The following is a 19,767-nucleotide window of genomic DNA, read 5'->3' on the forward strand; positions in this document are numbered from 1 at the left end:
CAATCAGGTCATATCCAGTCGACCAACAACTCTGTTCTTTTGAATTAAAAATTTGTGACCATTGCATTGTTGCATCAAGACCTTTCCCAATGGTGTGACAAATCTTACCATCAAACTGCTGAAACCCATCTTCTCCGACCTCTACCTCATTGACAGGCTGGATAAAACATAAAAACTTAATTTGTTGTAAATTTACTCCAAAAATACAGTTCCTCATTCATAGTTTAAGAAATGAACCTCCACTTTTGTTAGAAATATTTATATCGTTCGGGGTATGGAAAGTATATGGATGGTGGTGTGCTGATACCATGCTTTCAAATGTTCTGCTCACCGAGAGCAAGTTAATAGTAAAGGAAGCTGAGGGACAATTATTGCACCAAAACAAAGTTGTGAAAGATTGAAGAATGCGTGAGGAGTTGAAGCCACAGTGGCACTTGGACACTTCATTAGGCAACTTGCTCTCAAAAAAGGTCTTTCGGGCCGGTTGCGGCTATGCGGAGCTAAGCCGCACGATTTGGCAGCTCCCGCTACTACGGACTTTCTGGCTCATTGGAGGAGCGCCAACGGAATTTTTTTTGACGACAACCCGTGGAGAAGTGAAGAGAGAGGTCCCTCCAACTTTTATGGACCGGACCAGAAGTGCAACGGCCAAAAAAGCGGCATTGGAGCAGTGGGAGAAGCGAGGGGGAAAAAAATCAAAATGGCGGCGGCCAGGGACAAAGCGGAGTGTGGGCCGGAGCTGCGGGAATTCATCAAGTGCTGCTTCGAGGAGCTGCGCAAGGAGATGCTGGCGCCTATGCTGGCGGTAATTGAAGGACTAGGGATAACCCAGAAGGCCCATGAGGTGAAGATCCAGGAGTTACAGAAAAGAGTAAGTGAGAATGAGGACGAGCTCTTGGGCCTGGCGGTGAGAGTGGAGCGGCACGAGGCGCTACACAAGAGGTGGGCGGGAAGACTCGAAGACTTGGAGAACAGGTCGAGGAGAGAGAATCTGCGGATCCTGGGTCTCCCAGAAGGAGTGGAGGGGGCCGATGCCGTGGCATACGCGGGCATGATGATCGGGGCGATGATGGGCGCCCCTTTGGAGGCCCCTTTGGAGGCCCCTTCGAGGTCGCTGGAGCTGGACTGGGCACACCTGGCGCTGGCTAGGAAGCCCAAGGCAAATGAGCCACCAAGGGCGATGGTGGTGAGATTTCACCGGTTCACGAACAGAGAGGGTCCTGAGATGGGCCAAGAAGGAGCGGAGCAGCAAGTAGGACAATGCAGAGATCCGAATATACCCGGACTGGAGCATGGAGGTTGCAAAGCGGAGAGCGGGTTTCAACCGGGCCAAAGCGGTGCTGCACTGGAAAGGAGTGAAATTTGGAATGCTGCAGCCAGCGCGATTGTGGGTCACATACAGGGACCAACACTACTACTTCGCAACGCCTGAAGAGGTGTGGACCTTCAAACAAACTGGAAAGTTGGACTCTAACTGAGGTTTGTGAGGGTGGGGGGGATATTTGAGGGTTGATGTGTGATGGTGGTTGTATATAGGGGATCAATCACGTGCAGGAAATGTTACATGGGCTGGAGTAGAGAGACAAGGCCGCGACAGGAGCTGCGCCAGAGGGGGCAGGCTTTGGAAGGCGCGGGTTTTTTTCCCTTGCGCGGGAAGAAAGGCGGGAAGGGGAACTAAGGAACGCATATTGATTGGGAGACTCCCACATGGGGGGGGGGTCAAAGGGACGGCGGGGGAAGCAGGGGTCAGCAGGTGTCAGCTGACTTGCGGGAACGATATGGGGGGGGAGCAAAAAAAGCTAGACGGGTCTGGCGGGGCGGGGAGGAAAGCGAGAGAGGGGGGGGGGGGGGGGGGAGAAAGAGGGAGGGAGAAAAAGGGTTGCTGCTGCACTGGCCGAAAGGGAATGGGACACAAGAGGTGGTCGGGACGGAGGTCCCCCGGCTGGAGGGGGAGGGAGACGCTGAAGAGGGCTCGAGTGTTCGCGCACTTGAAGGGACTGAAGGCAGACGTGTATGCTCCAAGAGACACACCTGAAGGTGGCGGACCAGGTCAGGTTAAGAAGGGGATGGGTAGGAAAGGTATTTCACTCTGGACTGGACGCAAAGAATAGAGGGGTGGTAATATTGGTGGGAAAGCATGTGTCATTTGAGGCCAAGACTATCTTAGTGGATAATGGAGGGAGATATGTGATGGTGAGCGGTAGGTTGCAAGGGACGTGGGTGGTGTTGGTAAATGTATACGCCCTGAACTGGGATGATGCTGGATTCATGAAGCGCATGTTGGGGTGCATTCCGGACCTGGAGGTAGGAGGCCTGATAATGGGAGGGGACTTCAATACAGTGCTGGACCCAGCACTGGACCGCTCCAGATCAAGGACTGGAAAGAGGCCGGTGGCGGCCAAGGTGCTTAGGGGGTTTATGGATCAGATGGGGGGAGTGGACCCATGGAGGTTTGCAAGACCGCAGGCCAGGGAATTTTCTTTCTTCTCCCACGTGCACAAAGCCTACTCCCGGATAGATTTTTTTGTTCTGGGCAGTGCGCTCATCCCGAGGCTGGAGGGGACGGAGTATTCGGCCAAAGCTGTTTCGGACCACGCCCCGCACTGGGTGGAAATGGGGCTGGGAGAGGAGAGGGACCAACGTCCGCTGTGGCGGCTGGATGTGGGACTGCGGGCAGATGAGGTGGTGTGTGGGAAGGTGAGGGGGTGTATCGAAAGGTACTTTGAGGCCAATGACAACGGGGAGGTGCGAGTGGGGGTGGTATGGGAGGCGTTGAAGGCGGTGATCAGGGGGGAGCTAATCTCCATCAGGGCTCATCGGGAGAAGACAGAGGGCATGGAAAGGGAGAGGTTATTGGGGGAGATTGAGAGTGGACAGGAGATACGCAGAGGCTCCGGAGAAAAGATTACTTGGGGAAAGACGACAGCTCCAGACGGAGTTTGACCTGTTGACCACAGGGAAGGCACAGTGGAGGAAGGCGCAGGGGGCGACCTACGAGTATGGGGAAAAGGCTAGTCTGATGCTGGCACACCAGTTCCGTAAGAGGACGGCAGCGAGGGAAATAGGGGGAATCAAAGTTGGAAGGGGAGCCACGGTTCGGAGTGCGACGAAAATAAACGAGGTATTCAAGGCCTTTTATGAAGAGCTGTACAGATCCCAGCCCCCAGCAGGAGAACAGGGGATGAGATGATTCCTAGACCAGCTGAGATTCCTGAGGGTAGAGGAGCAGGAGGTGGCTGGTTTGGGGGCACCAATTGGGTTGGAGGAGCTGAGCAAGGGTTTGGGGAGTATGCAGGCGGGGAAGGCCCCGGGGCCGGATGGGTTCCCGGTGGAGTTCTACAGAAAGTACGTAGACCTGTTGGCCCCGCTACTGGTGAGGACCTTTAACGAGGCAAGAGAGGAGGGGACCCTGCCCCCGACAATTTCTTTGATCCTAAAGCGGGACAAGGACCCACTACAATGTGGATCGTACAGGCCGATCTCGCTCCTCAATGTGGACGCTAAGTTGTTGGCAAAAGTGCTGGCCACGAGGATTGAGGACTGTGTCCCGGGGGTGATCCATGAGGACAAGACTGGATTTGTAAAGGGCAGGCAATTAAACACCAATGTGCGGCGGCTCTTAAACATGATAATGATGCCATCGGAGGAGGGAGAGGCAGAGATAGTGGCAGCTATGGACGCGGAAAAGGCCTTTGACCGAGTAGAGTGGGAGTACCTCTGGGAGGTGCTGCGTAGGTTTGGGTTCGGGGGAGGGTTTATCAATTGGGTTAAGCTCCTTTACAGAGCCCCGGTGGCGAGTGTAGTGACAAACCGGTGGAGGTCGGAGTACTTTCGACTGTACCGAGGGACGAGGCAGGGGTGCCCCCTGTCCCCCCTGCTGTTTGCATTGGCGATCGAACCCTTGGCCATGTCATTGAGGGCGTCTAATAAATGAAGGGGGGTGGTCCGAGGGGGAGAAGAGCATCGGGTGTCTCTATATGCGGATGACCTGTTGCTGTACGTGGCAGATCCAATGGAGGGGATGGTGGAGGTCATGCAGACTCTGGAGTTTGGGGAGTTTTCGGGCTATAAGCTCAATGTAGGGAACAGTGAGCTCTTTGTATTACAGGCAGGGGACCAAGAAAGAGGGATAGGGGACCTACCGCTGAGGAGGGCAGTGGGGAGTTTTCGGTATCTGGGGATCCAGATAGCCAGGAGTTGGGGGGGCCCTACATAAACTGAATCTGACGAGGTTGGTGGACCAAATGGAGGACGACTTCAAAAGATGGGCCATGTTATCGCTCTCGCTGGCGGGTAGAGTGCAGTCGGTCAAAATGGTGGTCCTTCCGAGGTTTCTATTTGTGTTTCAGTGCCTTCCCATCGTGATCACCAAGGGCTTTTTTAAGAGAGTAGGTAGGAGTATTATGGGGTTTGTGTGGGCGAATAAGACCCAGAGGGTAAGGAGAGGGTTCCTGGAACGCAGTAGGGACCTAGGGAGCTACTACTGGGCAGCAAATGTGGCGATGATCCGCAAGTGGGTTATGGAGGGAGAGGGGGCAGCATGGAAGAGGATGGAGATGGCGTCCTGTAAAGGAACGAGCCTGGGAGCGTTGGTGACGGCACCGCTACTGTTCTCGCCGTCAAAGTATACCACTAGCCCGGTGGTGGCGGCAACGTTAAGGATCTGGGGCCAGTGGAGACGGCACAGGGGAGCAGTGGGAGCCTCGGTGTGGTCCCCAATCAGGGGTAACCACCGGTTTGTCCCGGGGAAGATGGACGGTGGGTTCCAGAGCTGGCATCGGGCGGGGATTAGAAGAATGGGGGACCTGTTCATTGACGGGACATTTGCGAGCCTCTTGGCACGGGAGAAGTTCGAGTAAACCCCGGGAAATTCCTTTAGATATATGCAGGTGAGGGCTTTTGTGAGGCGACAGGTCAGGGAATTCCCGTTGCTCCCGGCACAAGAAATTCAAGACCGGGTGCTCTCGGGTGTATGGGTCGGGGAGGGCAAGGTGTCGGCAATACACCAGGAGATGAAAGAGGGGAAAGCGCTAGTAGAAGAATTGAAGGGTAAATGGGAGGAGGAGCTGGGGGAGATCGAGGAAGGTCTGTGGGCTGATGCCCTAGGTAGGGTTAATTCCTCCTCCTCGTGTGCCAGGCTCAGCCTGATACAATTTAAGGTGGTTCACAGACCTCACTTGATGGGGGCGAGGTTGAGTAGGTTCTTTGGGGGAGAAGACAGATGTGGAAGGTGCTCGGGGAGCCCAGCGAACCATGTCCATATGTTTTGGCCATGCCCGGCACTGGAGGGGTTTTGGAGAGGAGTGGCGGGAGCAATATCTCAGGTGGTGAAAGTCCGGGTCAAGCCAAGCTGGGGGCTAGCAATATTTGGTGTAGTGGACGAGCCGGGAGTGCAGGAGGCGAAAGAGGCCGGCATTCTGGCCTTTGCGTCCCTAGTAGCCCGGCGAAGGATCTTGTTAATGTGGAAGGAGGTGAAGCCCCCTAGCGTGGAGGCCTGGATAAACGACATGGCTGGGTTCATAAAGCTCGAGAGGGTCTGCGCAAGGCTTCTACAGGCGGTGGCAACCGTTCCTAGACTATCTCGCGGAGCGTTAGAGGAAGGCCGGTCAGCAGCAACCCGGGAGGAATGGGGGATTACTGGGGGGGGTGGGGATGAGCAAGAGATGACATGAAGGGTGGGGGAAACTGGCACGTGCGGGAGAGAGCCAGTGTATAAAGCTATGTAAATATAACATTTTGCCATGTATATATCTTGCTCAGTGCGATTTCTTGTTATTTTGTTATGGGGGGGGGGGGGTTATTGTTTGTAAGGGAGAGAAATTGTTTTGATAAAAAAACTTTGATAAATATATTTTTAAAAAAAGGTCTTTCGGAGAGCAAAAGGTATTAACAAAAAAACATTCTAAATTTAATTTAGAAAGGGCCATAGTTAAACTTAATCAAGTGTAAGGGTAGTTTTTTTGTTTGTTAAGAATTTATAAAATATTAAGGATGCATGCAGGATAGCTCATTTACAGATGATCCCGAGAGCATGAGATTTGAATAGATAGTGACCTCAATAATCCACAGGACATGAAGCAACTGTTAAAGCCGGCATTGTGTCAGCCCCACTAGTTTGCAGGATCAGTGGGACTGCGCCTGACTTGCATCTAAAACTACAATGGGTTCCAAGTAAAGCCATTACTACCAACACAGAGCATCCATGCTTCTGGCTCCACCCCAAAATCATTTGCCTCATCAGGGCAGGCAGAGAGTTCTGAAGGGGCAGTGCAAAACCAAGAATTTTCAGACTTTTGTATGTTTATAACTGTGGAAGGTTTGAATCTGCCTTCGTATGGCTGAGGAAATTAAAATTTAAATGGATAATTTAAATATATCAAGAGAAACCATGTGGGATAAATTTAAGGGGGGCTCAAACAGAACAATCAAGGACAGATTTAATTTACCCGAAAGTTCTCAAGTAATAGTGGAGGTGATTTGCGATGTCACAGTCAATAGTTATGGAGATAGACTTCATACCTTGGGCTTGGATTCAGTGGAAAGGCTTGGAACTCATTCATATATTCAAAATTATTAAGGGCATTAACAAAAGTGGATCGATCTGGTAAGGAGCTGAGACCAAGCAAAATTAGGAACTGTCCAGTTAAATTGAGAAAGCAGAGAGTAAGTTTGGAGTAAGTATCCTCTCGGAGGATAATCAAGTTGTGAAGGAGCAGTTCACAATAGTCTGATTCTACTTCTGTGTGCCTTGGGATGTTTTCTCATTAAAGGTGCAATATAAATAGATAGTATTGTTATAGAATTACACCGTTCCAGCTTTTGAAAGCCTTCAGAAATACATTTAGAACAGATGGCAGAAGGACCAGAGGGAGGAATGATTTTGGATAATAACCATTTTGTTTGGGGTTTGGCTGATTGCGATAGAAGTTGAGATTTTTTTGTTGGTTTGGTCACTATTTCTTTATCTCTTTTACTCCTGCTGGAGCGAAGCAAAGAGTGTGGATATGGAAGTAAGCCTATACGGGCCTAATGGCCTCTTTTTCTAATCTCGAGTACGTAACATATCACAACACTGTAATATCAGACAAAGCCTAAATTGGTTTCAAATAATCTACAGCATTTTATGCCTTACCTTGAAAAATGTATCTTGACATAGTAAAATACTGTTTGGAAGAGCTTTCTTAAGTTTGCATGCAAGTGTTGTTTTTCCACCATTTGTGACACTGAATCAAAAAGAGACATCACCAATTTTATATTTATTTGCATAAAATGATGTACTGCAATAAGATCAGGCAAAGCAGAGTGCATCAGTGCTTTACAGTACGAGATTCCATCAAAATAGCTAAACATTATCACAGAAGTGCACTTCAGGTTTCACAAAAATAATCTAGGGTGCTTCTGCCCCCTCCATTGAGATTATGGTTGTTGCTCCCACCCTCCTCCTTCCTGTATTTACTTGGCCAGTTATATATTTTAAAATTTGAAGTACCCAATTCATTTTTTCCAATTAAGGGCATTTTTTTTAGCATGGCCAATCCACCTATCCTGCACATCTTTGGGTTGTGGGGGCAAAACGCACGCAAATACAGGCAGAATGCGCAAACGCCACACGGGCAGCGACCCAGTGCCGTGAGGCAGCAGTGCTAACCACTGTGCCACCGTGCTGCCCTTTACTTGGCCAGTTATTATCTGTAAAGCTGCACTGGAATTGTTGTGTGGTGCTATGGAAATAAGACTGTGGTCCCAAAATTACCCAACCAAATGCTCAGGTGGGAGCTACAAGATATATGGCAGAACCATCAGGAGCATAGAGACACAGATGTGGGCGTGCAGGTGCTCAGTTCCTTAAAAGTGGCAGCACAGGTGGAAATGGTGGTAAAGAAATCATATGGTCTGCTTGCCTTCATCGGACCAGGTATAGAGTATGAAAGCTCCCAAATTATGTAACAGTTTAAAAAAAATTTAGAGTACCCAATTATTTATTTTCCAATTAAGGGGCAATTTAGTGTGGCCAATCCATCTAACCTGCACATCTTTGGGTTGTGGGGGTGAAACCCAAGCAGACACTGGGTGAATGTGCAAACTCCACACTGACAGTGACCCAGGGCCTGGACTTGAACCTGGGTCCTCAGCGCCATAGGCAGCAGTGCTAACCACTGTGCCCCATGCCACCCTGTTACAGTTATACAGAACATTGATTAGGACACATTTGGAATTCTGGTCACCACACTACCAGAAGGATATGGAGGCTTTGGAGAGAGTACTGTTTACCAGGATGTTGCCTGGTATGGAGTGTAATTAGCTATGCGGAGATATTGAATAAACTAGGATTGTTCTCCCTAGAGAGACTAAGGCTGAGGGGCGACCTGATAGAAGTTTATAAAGTTAGGAGGGTATAGATAAGGTGAACAGTTGGAGGCTTTTTCCTTGGGCGGAAATGACAATTACAAAGGGGCACACGTTCAAGGTGAGGGGGGATAGGTTCAGTGGAGATGTGCGGTGGAAAGTTTTTACAGAGGGTGGTGATGGCATCGCGCCGCCCCAAAGGTGCGGAATGCTCTGCACCTTTGGGGGCCGAGCCCCAAACTTAAGGGGCTAGGCCGGCGCCGGACAAATTTCCGCCCCGCCAGCTGGCGGAAAAGGCCTTTGGTGCCCCGCCAGCTGGCGCGGAAATGACATCTCCGGGCGGCGCATGCGCGGGAGCGTCAGCGGCCGCTCACGGCATCCCCGCGCATGCGCAGTGGAGGGAGTCTCTTCTGCCTCCGCGATGGTGGAGACCGTGGCGGAGGCGGAAGGGAAAGAGTGCCCCCACGGCACAGGCCTGCCTGCGGAACGGTGGGCCCCGATCGCGGGCCAGGCCACCGTGGGGGCACCCCCCCGGGGCCAGATCGCCCCACGCCCCCCCCCCCCCCAGGACCCCGGAGCCCGCCCGCGCCGCATTGTCCCGCCGGTAAGGTAGGTGGTTTAATTTACGCCGGCGGGACAGGCATTTTAGCGGCGGGACTTCGGCCCATCCGGGCCGGAGAATCGCGCGGGGGGGGGGGGGGCCGCCAACCGGCGCGATGCGATTCCCGCCCCCGACGAATATCCGGTGCCGGAGACTTCGGCAACTGGTGGGGGCGTGATTCACGTCAGCCCCCGGCGATTCTCCGACCCAGCGGGGGGGGTCGGAGAATCTCGCCCCAGATAACTAACAGTGGGACATCATTTTCAATAACAGATGACGATAACCAGCATTCAATTCCAAGTGAAATTTCTAATTCAAACCCTAGGTTTTAATCAGTGGTTTGAGCTTATGTAGGGGAAACTCCATGCAGGACTTTGCAACAGAATTAGCAATCTCATTGATAGCTTCAATGATTTATTTTTAAAAAAGGAGCATGCATTATTTACGTGCTTGTGATAATTGTTACTGTTTACTACATAGAGTTTGCTATAAACAGTAACCAGACTGAAGGGGGAAGGTGGACCGACTCAGTGGCACAGTGGATAGCACTGCTGCCTCATAGTGTCAGGGACTGCAGTTCAATTCCAACCTTGGGTGCCTGACTGTGTGGAGCTTGCACCTTCTCCCCGTGTCTGCGTGGATTTCCTCCCACAGTCCAAAGATGTGCAGGTTAGGTGGATAGGCCATGCTGAATTGCCCCTTAGTGTCCTGGGATGTATGGGTTAGGTGGGGTTAATGGGATAGGATGGGGGAGTGGGCCGAAGTAGGGCAATCTTTCAGAGGGTAGGCGTAGACGTGATGGGCTGAATGACCTCCTTCTGCACTGTCGGGATTCTATGATAGTAGCCAAAAACAGTCCGTACAAGTTGTGTCAGCAGACTTGGTTCTTTGTTTGAGGTATATTTTATAATTTATGTTGGTGGTTTTGTGATGTTTGATTTTGCTGTTTAGAGATTTTTTTTCCATTCCCAAATACATTTTAATTGCTTTTCTTTTAGTCAAGGAGATATTTGTGACAATCAACTTGGCTAATTTTATACCCCATTCCAAGAACTTGAACACAATTTAGGCCGTCACATTAGTGCAGTACTGAAGGAACACTGTACTGCTTGAGGTGCTAAGTTTCAGGTGGGACATTAAATGAGTTGGCATACTGAACATGAACTATCATATGGTATTCTTTGAACAAGAACAAGAGAATTATTCTGGTGTCCTGACAGATGTTAACCCTCAACCAAGATCATTGAAACATATTTATCTGATTATCATCTCATTGCTTTTTGTAAGACGTTGTAATGCAGTATTTTCCTGCTACAATAGTGACTAATTCTGAAGTACTTCACCGGCTGTGAAACACTTTTGGATGCTGAGATATGAAAAGAGCTTGTATCGATGTTTTCTGTTTACATTTAGCTTTAGATAATGTTTATTTGAACTAACCAAAAATTGTTTGCATGACCCACAATGCCAAGGGTGTAGGCTGGATCGAAATGATTAATGACATTGATTGGAGTTGTAGACCTAGGAAAATATGCTGAGTTAGCCTGGTGCATAATGCATGCTCCAATGCAAAGATACTGATCTGCCAAAACGACAACGTTTTTAGCAACATAAAAACAGAGTATGCGGGTAAGTTTTTGAGAAGGTCAGGCAGAGCAACATAAAAACAGAGAATGCTAGAAAGTCTCCGAAGGTCAGGCAATATCTGTAGAGTGAGAAACAAAAAAAAGTTTCAGGTCGATGACCTTTCATCAGTTCTGATGTTCCAGGCTCTGTTTTGCAATCGGGTTTAATTCACTTTTTCTGGCTGTAACTGGAACAGCTCATACTCATGGAACTCCTGTCCTCTGGGACCTCAAGAACACCCGCAAGTGCTTTTTGCTGAGCTTCTCGTTATTGTTTGTGGATAACCCCCTTTACAATAGTTGCAGTCACATTATAGCTGATGCAAAATTGAAGTGATCTGGGGCTGCCTCCTACTGGAGCTGAGTTTCACATCACCTGCCTAAATATGATGTGGACCTCAGCACTGGTGCTTCTGTCTGGGTGAGTACTTTTTTGCACCAAAGTACTTGAGAAAGTATTGTTTAGAATGTCCAATGTTTATTATAGACATCACATGAGACCAATGTGTCAGCTACTATTATAAATTTTTGCCAGAGCGAATACTTGAATCAGTTTTGCAATTTTTTCTGGGGCTTGGGAGAATGTCATCTTTATGTCTGAAATGCCACTGACTGCAAGATCTGTATGTTGACAGTCAATGGCACTCGTAATGCAATACTGTGTACTAGCTAACAGGCCAGCCCTTGCAGCCAATAACTTGAAAGCTGCTGATCTATACTTTCTGGAACAATTCGGAAAATCTACACTGAACTCCAGCTGTAAAACTTATCATACAATAGCCACAAAATTGGAACAAGTTATTGCAAAAGGAGGCTATTTCATCCTGAAATTGAATTTGATATGACCGTATTATATCTGCAAAACTGAGGGAAGTTGATAATGCACAATGACATCCTGCCGTTGCAATATTTTAGCTGCTATTTCTCAGGTGGTCTGACAGTTCCAGCACTGCTGGTACCAGTGCCATTTAGAAGTCCATTGATTTGACTCAACATTTGGTTTTCCAGATAAATATACATTAACTTTACAATGCAGTTCTCTCATATTATGGCCCAGTTCCCATCTTGCTTCTTTACAATTGTCACTTTTATATTATTTCATTATCCATCCACTTGACAATCTCCTTTATTTCAAGTTTTGCAGCTGTTATTGATAACTCAGCAAGTTGATCATTAATTTATGCAAGGTAGATGTTTAACAACCTAGATTAAATTCTGCCAGTTCTGTGTGAACGCTGTGATGTGGTAGTTGAGATTTACTTGGTATTTTATGTGCAAATGCCTAAGGTACAGTGTAAACCCAGCACTGAATCTAGGCGTTCTTCACACAATCCAAAGGGTAGCTTACAGATTATTGTGCTGAACTAACAACCAGATGCCATGGGTTCTTCAATGAAACAGGGAATTTGTAGACTTGTACATGAGAAATAACCATGAAATCTGTTCAATTTTCACAGAATCCCAACTGATTCCCCCTCCTTCAGGGAATGGAAACTTCCACCCCTACGTGGCCTACATAAGACTCCAGTTCCACAATATACGGTTCATAAAAGATCCTAAGACATAGGAGCAGGTTTAGGCCATTTGACCTATTGAGCCAGCTCTGCCATTCACCACAATCATGGCTGATATTCTACCTCAGCTTCGTTGTGCCACACTATTCACATATCCTTCAATTCCCTTAGAACAGGTTTGCCAAACCTTTTTCTTTGGGGAGCCACATTTGGAATTATTTCATACTCAAAAGGCTGAAAAGCAAATTTCAGGAAGATAACATTTAGCACAAGAATAAACTGGATATCAAAAATAGTTGAGGTATTAAGAAAGGAAAGAATTTCTGAGTAAATGTAAAGCAATGTCAGCACATTATCTAAGTTAAAAAAGAATAAATCATAATAATGAGAAGGTGAGCGGGCCAGTGTGTGTGTTTGTGTCCGGCTCACTCTCAGGATACACACTCACTCTTCCTCATCCCCTGAGTGGATGCATGAGCATGTGTTGGCATGGGGCGATGAGAGCGAGTGAGAAATTCAATGCTGGGAGTAAGGCGCACAGTCTCACACACACACTGCATAGCTCCTCCATCCCCTCACGCACACTCACCAAAATCGACCCCCTACCCCAAAGCCCGCTGCAAAATCGACTATTTCTAGTTGATTTGTAGCATCGTCAGAAATGGCATAGGGAGGCGCACTATCCTAAAAATTTTTTTTTTTTTTAAATTTAAGAGTACCCAATTTATTTATTCCAATTAAGGGGCAATTTAGCGTGTTCAATCCACCTAGCTTGCACATCTTTGGGTTGGGGGGCGAAACCCACGCAAACACGGGGAGAATGTGCAAACTCCACACAGACCGTGACCCAGAGCCGGGATCAAACCTGGAACCTCGGTGCTGTGAGACTGCAGTGCTATCACTGCGCCACCATGCTGCCCACTCTCTATCCTAAAACGACCACCAGAAAAAGACTTATTGGCAGCTGGTTTGGACAATACAGGCAAATATTTTTAAAAATAAATTTAGAGTACCCAATTATTTTTTTCCAATAAAAGGGCAATTTAGTGTGGCCAATTTAGTGTGTGCATATCTTTGACTCTGGGTGTGAAACCCATGCAGACAATGTGCAAACTCCACACATTCAGTGACCTGGGGCTGGGATCGAACCCAGCAATACAGGCAAATAATTGTGGCTCTGCCAGTTATGCCCACAGCCTGAGACAAAATCTAAAAGCATCAAATCGTCTCCAACTAGAGCTTTCAACAGTGGCATGAAATTCAAGCGAGTCTGCTTTGGAAAAACTATGTGAATAGCATGTCGATTCAGCACTAGGTTAGATAAAGGAGAGGAGGTCAATTGGGGATTGGCAATAGACGCCCACATCCCATGAAGGTATAAAAAAGATTTTTATTTCTAAAACGACAGCACTAGCGGTAATAAATCTTAGAAGCTGGATGTTAATTATGTTATTAGGGAGGGGCTAAGCCGCAAAACCGAATCTGTATGCAGCAGTTAATGAAATGGTTCCCTGAGGCAAACTCTGTTAGAAAGGATGCACAAAAGAAGCAAAAGGGAATGCCAGTAAGCAGTAACATCAAAAAAGCAACCAAAAGTGAGCAAACGAAAAAACAAGAGTGAAAGGGCAGCTTTGAGTTGAATGACAGTTCAAAAACTGTTTCCAGTTTTGGGGTGGCATGATGGCAGAGTGGTTGGCACTGCTGCCTCACAGCACCAGGGACCCGGGTTCAATTCCCACCTTGGGCAACTGTCAGTGGAGTATGCATGTGCTCCCCGTGTCTGCGTGCATTTGCCGCACGCACGCACACACACGCACGATGTTCAGGTTATGTGGATTGGCCACGCTAAATTGCCCCTTAGTGTCCAAAAGATTAGGTGGGATTACGGGGATAGGGCAGGGGCCTAGGTAGGGTGTTCTTTCAGAGGGTTGATGCAGACTCGATGGCCTGAATGGCCTCCTTCTGCATTGTAGGGATTCTATGAAACACTAGCATTGACCTGCTGGGTCTATTTTTGTGCTGTTAGTCTTTGTAAGTAATAATTCCAGATGAGTAAATATCAAAAGATGCTGTCTGTATAGTTTCAGTGGAAAAAATACAGGGAAAGTAAACTCACTCTCATATACTCTCATGTACAGTAATAAACTCCAACAGTGATTTAAATTCACTCATACTTACCCTCCAATTCCAACAATAAGTTTTTCCATTTCCAGCTTTCATACAAATCTCTAATAAACTTTGTTACTGAATTCATGAAACGATTTTGCATAAATCCTGCAGTTGCTGAAAAAGAAAGATATTTATGATCTTGTATTTCTGTAAGATGTATGATATTATGTCAAGCCTTCAGCTGTCTGTTCATTTCTCACTTCATTACTTTCTTTCCTGAAGAGTATCCAGATCAGTGGTATCCAAAACACGTCTTTAATTTTGCTAACATATCTAATAAATGCCTTCTGAAAGTCCATATGGAGAATCAACTCTCTCCATTACTTCATTAAAGAATTCAATCAAATGCATTTTTTTTTTTTTAGCAAATTCTTGCTGACTTTCATTTAATTAGCCTATACTTTTCCAAATGCCAATTAATCTTGTCTTGGATTTTTCTTTGTAAACGTTCTCTCACTATGCCTATGGTTTCTGGGGTTTATCTCTTCACCCATTTTAAACACAGGTGTAACATTTGCAATCCTCCAGTCCTCTTACCCCACCCCCTTATCCAAGGAGGAATGAAAAGAGTGTGACCAGTCTCTGTAATTTCCACCCTTCGTTCTCTCATTAGTGGTCATTAATTGGTCAGTTAAGGGCTTCAGTAGGCTCGAGGCCAGCAGGCAGTCCAATGCCTTCACTGTCCCCTGAGACAGGACTGGGGGAAGGTAGGCAGTGGGGAGGCCAACTGCTGTATTTTACGTGCCCCCTCCCCCCTCAAACCCTCTGGCAGGGGACCACAAAATCATGCCCAATATCTCAGTTGCGCCCACTGCTAAAATGAGAAAATGCCCTGTTTGGTATTATTAGATGTATGTCTCAAATTTCACCATCTCATTGAAAGCTTTCATTTTTGGTGATTTTTATAATAATCTTTATTGTCACAAGTAGGCTTACATTAACACGGCAATGAAGTTACTGTGAAAAGCCCCTAGTTGCCACACTCTGTCACCTGTTCGGGTACACAGAGGGAGAATTCAGACTGTCCAATTCATCTAACAGCAGTTCTTTTGGGACTTGTGGGAGGTGTCATGTGAGAGTACCTTTAAGACATGGATGTTTAAGCAATGTACATTTAAGAAAACAGTGATGTCAGAGAGTGGGTGGAGCTGAGGTCAGGTCAGCCATTTTGCAGTTTAGTTTTGCAGTTTGGAGGAAAAGAGCTGGGTGTGTGTCTGTGTTTTGCAGTGAGCTGGATCTCTGCCATAAAAGACCATCTCTGGATCACTTGGGTGATTTAAACTTATAATAGTGAAGCCTTTAACCTGATGTGATTTTGTTTAAAGGGGTTAAGTCTCTTGGAAGTTTGAAGGAACATTTTAAGGAATTATTTACTGTTGCAATATTTTCTGAGTTATCTTTGAAGTAAGGGGTGTTAAGAGATCCAGTGTTTATTTAAGATGTTGAGTTCATGGAATAAACAGTGTTTTGTGTTTAGAAACCCACGTGTCCATAATTGTAATCGCACACCTAGGGACAAAAACGTGTGCTAGGAAAAACAAAAAATCCATTAAAGGGAGAGGTTGGTTGAACTCTATGATACATTTTGGGGTACTGAAAATGCCTTGCCCCCGGAAGAAACCTACACAGACACTGGGAGAATGTGCAGACTCCGCACAGACAGTGACCCAAGCGGGTATCGAACCTGAGACCCAGGTGCTGTGAAGCAACTGCTGTTCACTGTGCCACGTGCCGCCCCATTATTATAACAGTATTTTTTATAATATTTATTATAACAGTGTGCAAATAATGGTTTTGTTAAGGGTTGCTTTAGGGGCTGTGTGGTGCAGAACATCTCACCACCAAGGCTTAGGACCACATTCGAGCTAGGTTGAAGTGATAAGCTGTTATGAGGGACCATAAAAACACAACTCCAATAACTCTCCATTCTGACTCTGAACTACCACGCCGCTGTCGCTGGGTCAAAATGCTGGAACATCCGCCCTAACAACATTGTGGGCGTACCAACACCACATGGACTGCAGAGGTTCAAGACGTCAGCTCACCGATACCTTCTCAAGGGCAATTAGGGATGGACAATAAATGCTGGCTTAACCAACGGCACCCACATCTCATAAATTAATTAATAAAAATCACAAACAGGCATGATTTGGGAGTTTTCACTCAAGGGAAATCACAATGATTGCCAGTAATACAAATAAAAAAATACAGCAGTGCCCTACAGAAAGTGCTCAAGGCAAGATTAAAGAATAGGATGATGCATCATTTTGTGAAAATTTACCAGTTGTTTGCTCGTAAACGGGCCAACTGATTTGGTTGATTTTACCACAACAATTTACTGTTGCATGGATTTTGAGTTGAGTTTAGGTGATATTTAGGTTAAATTAAAGCACACAGGTTCTAAATATATTGAAAGTGCCCTTCCTGCTGATTCCCTTATTTCCCATTTCTTTTACTTTGTGATTATCATTTTGATCCATGGATATTTAATGGGCATATACCTTCAAGTCGAGCGGAGGAAGTGAGGAGCTCAAAAGTTGCAAAATAGTACAGTGCTACTGGAGACATAGCCTTTTGAACGTCAGAACTCTGAAAACTACCTCACTTGCGTAGGGCCCAATCACCGCCACCAACCAGCCAATCGAACTGCATTGCTGTGATCTCTCGGGTGTCAAAAAGTCAGTTCTGCACACCCCTCATCTCCGTAACCTTCTCCAAGATAACCTTCTCCAAGATTTCTGCGCTCCTTAAATTCTGATCTCTTACCAACCTCTGATTTTTATTGCTCCACCATGAACACACTTTTGTTTGGCTGCCTAGGATTTAAAACTCCTTAATTCGTTCTTAAATTGCTCTTTTATCCTCTCTCTTGGACCAAGCTTATGAACCTCTGTCCTAATATTTCCTTATGTAGCTCAGTGTCAAGATTTTTGATAGTAGTCCTGTGAAGCACTGTGGAACATAAGATGTTAAAGGCACTACAAAAATGTAAGTTGTTGTTTTCATCCAACCTGGGAAAAGTGTGCTTTCCAAAACAGGCCGTCTTTCCCTGGTCCAGAAACTCTGCTTATATTTATAAAAGATTTATTATCACAAACTAGCTCCTCAAAATCTCAAATCGTTAATCAGGATGCAGCAGTAACACCCCATCTCATCAAAGGCTATTTTTGCTGGAGAGTGACTATTAACAATGAAACGAACTTTGGCTACAGTTAACTGTACGGAATGTCATAATATCCACTCATGTATATAATGAGATGCAGACAGGCAGTGATTGACACATACGATGACTTGTAAGCATACAATACAGCACAGCCAATCACCAGACAGGACACTACCACTATAACGCCAGAGGGCACTAGGTTTCCCGCTCTCTCGGGATCCAGCTACTGAGACAGTCAGAGTCCACGAGCTAGCACAGTGCAAACACCATGCGGTAACTAGTAAATCTGGTCAGGCTACTACAAGGTCACTAGTCCGATCAGTATAGTGTCGACCCACAGCTGAATATGTGCAGCAGTTCATCTCGTTGAATAAAACAGTGTTGGATCTTCTCCTGTGTTAGACGTCTGTTTCTAACTTCCCTGCATCGAGTGCAATCCACATCGAACCAACCTGCCTAACACCACGGAATAACAGTAGATTTTAAGCACGAAGTCTGCACCCATGCAGAGTTTCTCCATACAGCTGAATTGATAACATTGGGAAGATCCTTCAGCTAAATCAATAGATTTCTCAAAGCTCAAGCTTCCAACAGGAAACATATTGGGGGAATTTCAGATACACTTTGGGGAGGTGAAACTGTGTACATCAGTACAATAATTTTTTTGTGATCTTTATAACAGTCTATTTAATTTATTTCTAGCACCAAGTATGAGCTTGTTTCAGTTAACAGCATTCTTATCTTGGGAGTCAAAAGATCGTGGACTAATCCAACCCCCTCCCCCATACAGAATTTAAGATTAGGACTGGAGTTGACATTTCAATGGAGCACTGTGGGTATGTTGTACTTTTGGAAATATCACCCTTGACATGAGGGGTGAAATTCTCCGGTATCGGCGCGATGTCCGCCGACTGGCGCCCAAAATGGCGCAGATCAGTTGGGCATCGCGCCGCCCCAAAGGTGCGGAATGCTCCGCATCTTTGGGGGCCGAGCCCCAACCTTAAGGGGCTAGGCCGGCGCCGGACGAATTTCCGCCCCGCCAGCTGGCGGAAAAGGCCTTTGGTGCCCCGCCAGCTGGTGCGGAAATTACATCTCCGGGCGGCGCATGCGCGGGAGCATTAGCGGCCGCTGACGGCATTCCTGCACATGCGCAGTGGAGGGAATCTCTTCCGCCTCCGCCATGGTGGAGACCGTGGCGAAGGCGGAAGGGAAAGAGTGCCCCCACGGCACAGGCCCACCCGCGGATCGGTGGGCCCCGATCGCGGGCCAGGCCACCGTGAGGGCACTCCCCGAGGCCAGATGCCCCGCGCCCCCCCCCCCGGAGCCCGCCCGCGCCGCCTTGTCCCGCCGGTAAGGTCGGTGGTTTAATCTACGCCGGCGGGACAGGCATTTTAGCCGGTGCCGGAGAATTCGGCAAGGGCGGGTTTCACGCCAGCCCCCTGCGATTCTCCGACCCGGCGGGGGGTCGGAGAATCTCGTCCCTGATGTTGAACCAAAGTTGCGTTCGGATGAACCCTTCCAATCTTATTTTATTTAAATTATCCTGGCACCTTGAAAACAAAATAGGGAAAAAAGTATCCCAAAATACACTGCTTCTCATGCCTCTGTTGCATTTAGAGCTAAAACTGCCTGAAACCATGCTGAACCCTCACACTTTTCAACTGGATTTTCCTGAATTAATGACCTCCGAAAGGGCACAATTTTAAACTTTGTGGATGATACGAAACTTGGAGGCATTGTAAGTTTTGAGGATCATCATGTAGGACTTCAAAAGGAAATCGATAAGTTGATAGAATGGGTGGGCAAGTGACAGATGAAGTTCAATATGGAGAAATGTGAAATGATTCTGTCGTAACCCCAATGGAGGTCCCGAGATCAGACAATACGATTTCCCAGACTTCCGGTGTGGACCATGGAGTAAGTGGTCACACACAAGGCAGCTCCTGCCCAAGGTTACAGGAAAGAGCTCTTTTTTAATCAATACGGGATGGAATTTTGATGAAAAGACGTAGGAGAATGTTGGAGGAGTAATTTCCCCCAGGAATGGTATGTCTCTTGGTTACCAGACCCGGCAGAAACAGTAAAGGATTTGGCTGGAGCTGCTGTAAAGACAAAAGCCTCTTCCAGCATGCAGACGGGGGAAGGGCAAGCTTAAAGGCTTCAAGCTGACTTGAGGGCCTTTATTAAAGGTGAATTCTAGCAGCAGAGGGAACAACTGAAAAGATCTCACCAAGGCCATTGAAGAAGCGGGGACGAGGCTTCCGGTGGCGGCCATGGAGGAGTAGGTCGCGCATTCGGCAGCTCCCGTCTGGAACGGACTCTCAGACCTTTTTCAGGAGTTTCCACAGA

General features: G+C 47.2%; 1 protein-coding gene across 5 annotated transcripts in view; it reads right to left on the minus strand.

Annotated features, from left to right (window-relative positions):
• LOC140429512 (nicotinamide riboside kinase 1-like) overlaps positions 1-19,767 on the minus strand; it is a 53,505-nt gene that overhangs the window by 15,473 nt on the left and 18,265 nt on the right. For all 5 annotated transcript variants that reach the window (XM_072516607.1, XM_072516606.1, XM_072516602.1 and 2 more), the window contains exons 2-4: positions 14,265-14,369; positions 7,133-7,223; positions 109-157 (exon numbers count right to left, since the gene is read on the minus strand). In XM_072516607.1, the coding sequence (XP_072372708.1) occupies positions 109-157; positions 7,133-7,223; positions 14,265-14,293 (169 nt within the window). In that variant the 5' untranslated portion in view covers positions 14,294-14,369. The remainder of the gene's footprint in view (positions 1-108; positions 158-7,132; positions 7,224-14,264; positions 14,370-19,767) is intronic.

The sequence above is a fragment of the Scyliorhinus torazame genome, chromosome 9 (assembly GCF_047496885.1).
Source record: "Scyliorhinus torazame isolate Kashiwa2021f chromosome 9, sScyTor2.1, whole genome shotgun sequence".
In the NCBI taxonomy this organism is placed as follows: domain Eukaryota; kingdom Metazoa; phylum Chordata; class Chondrichthyes; order Carcharhiniformes; family Scyliorhinidae; genus Scyliorhinus; species Scyliorhinus torazame.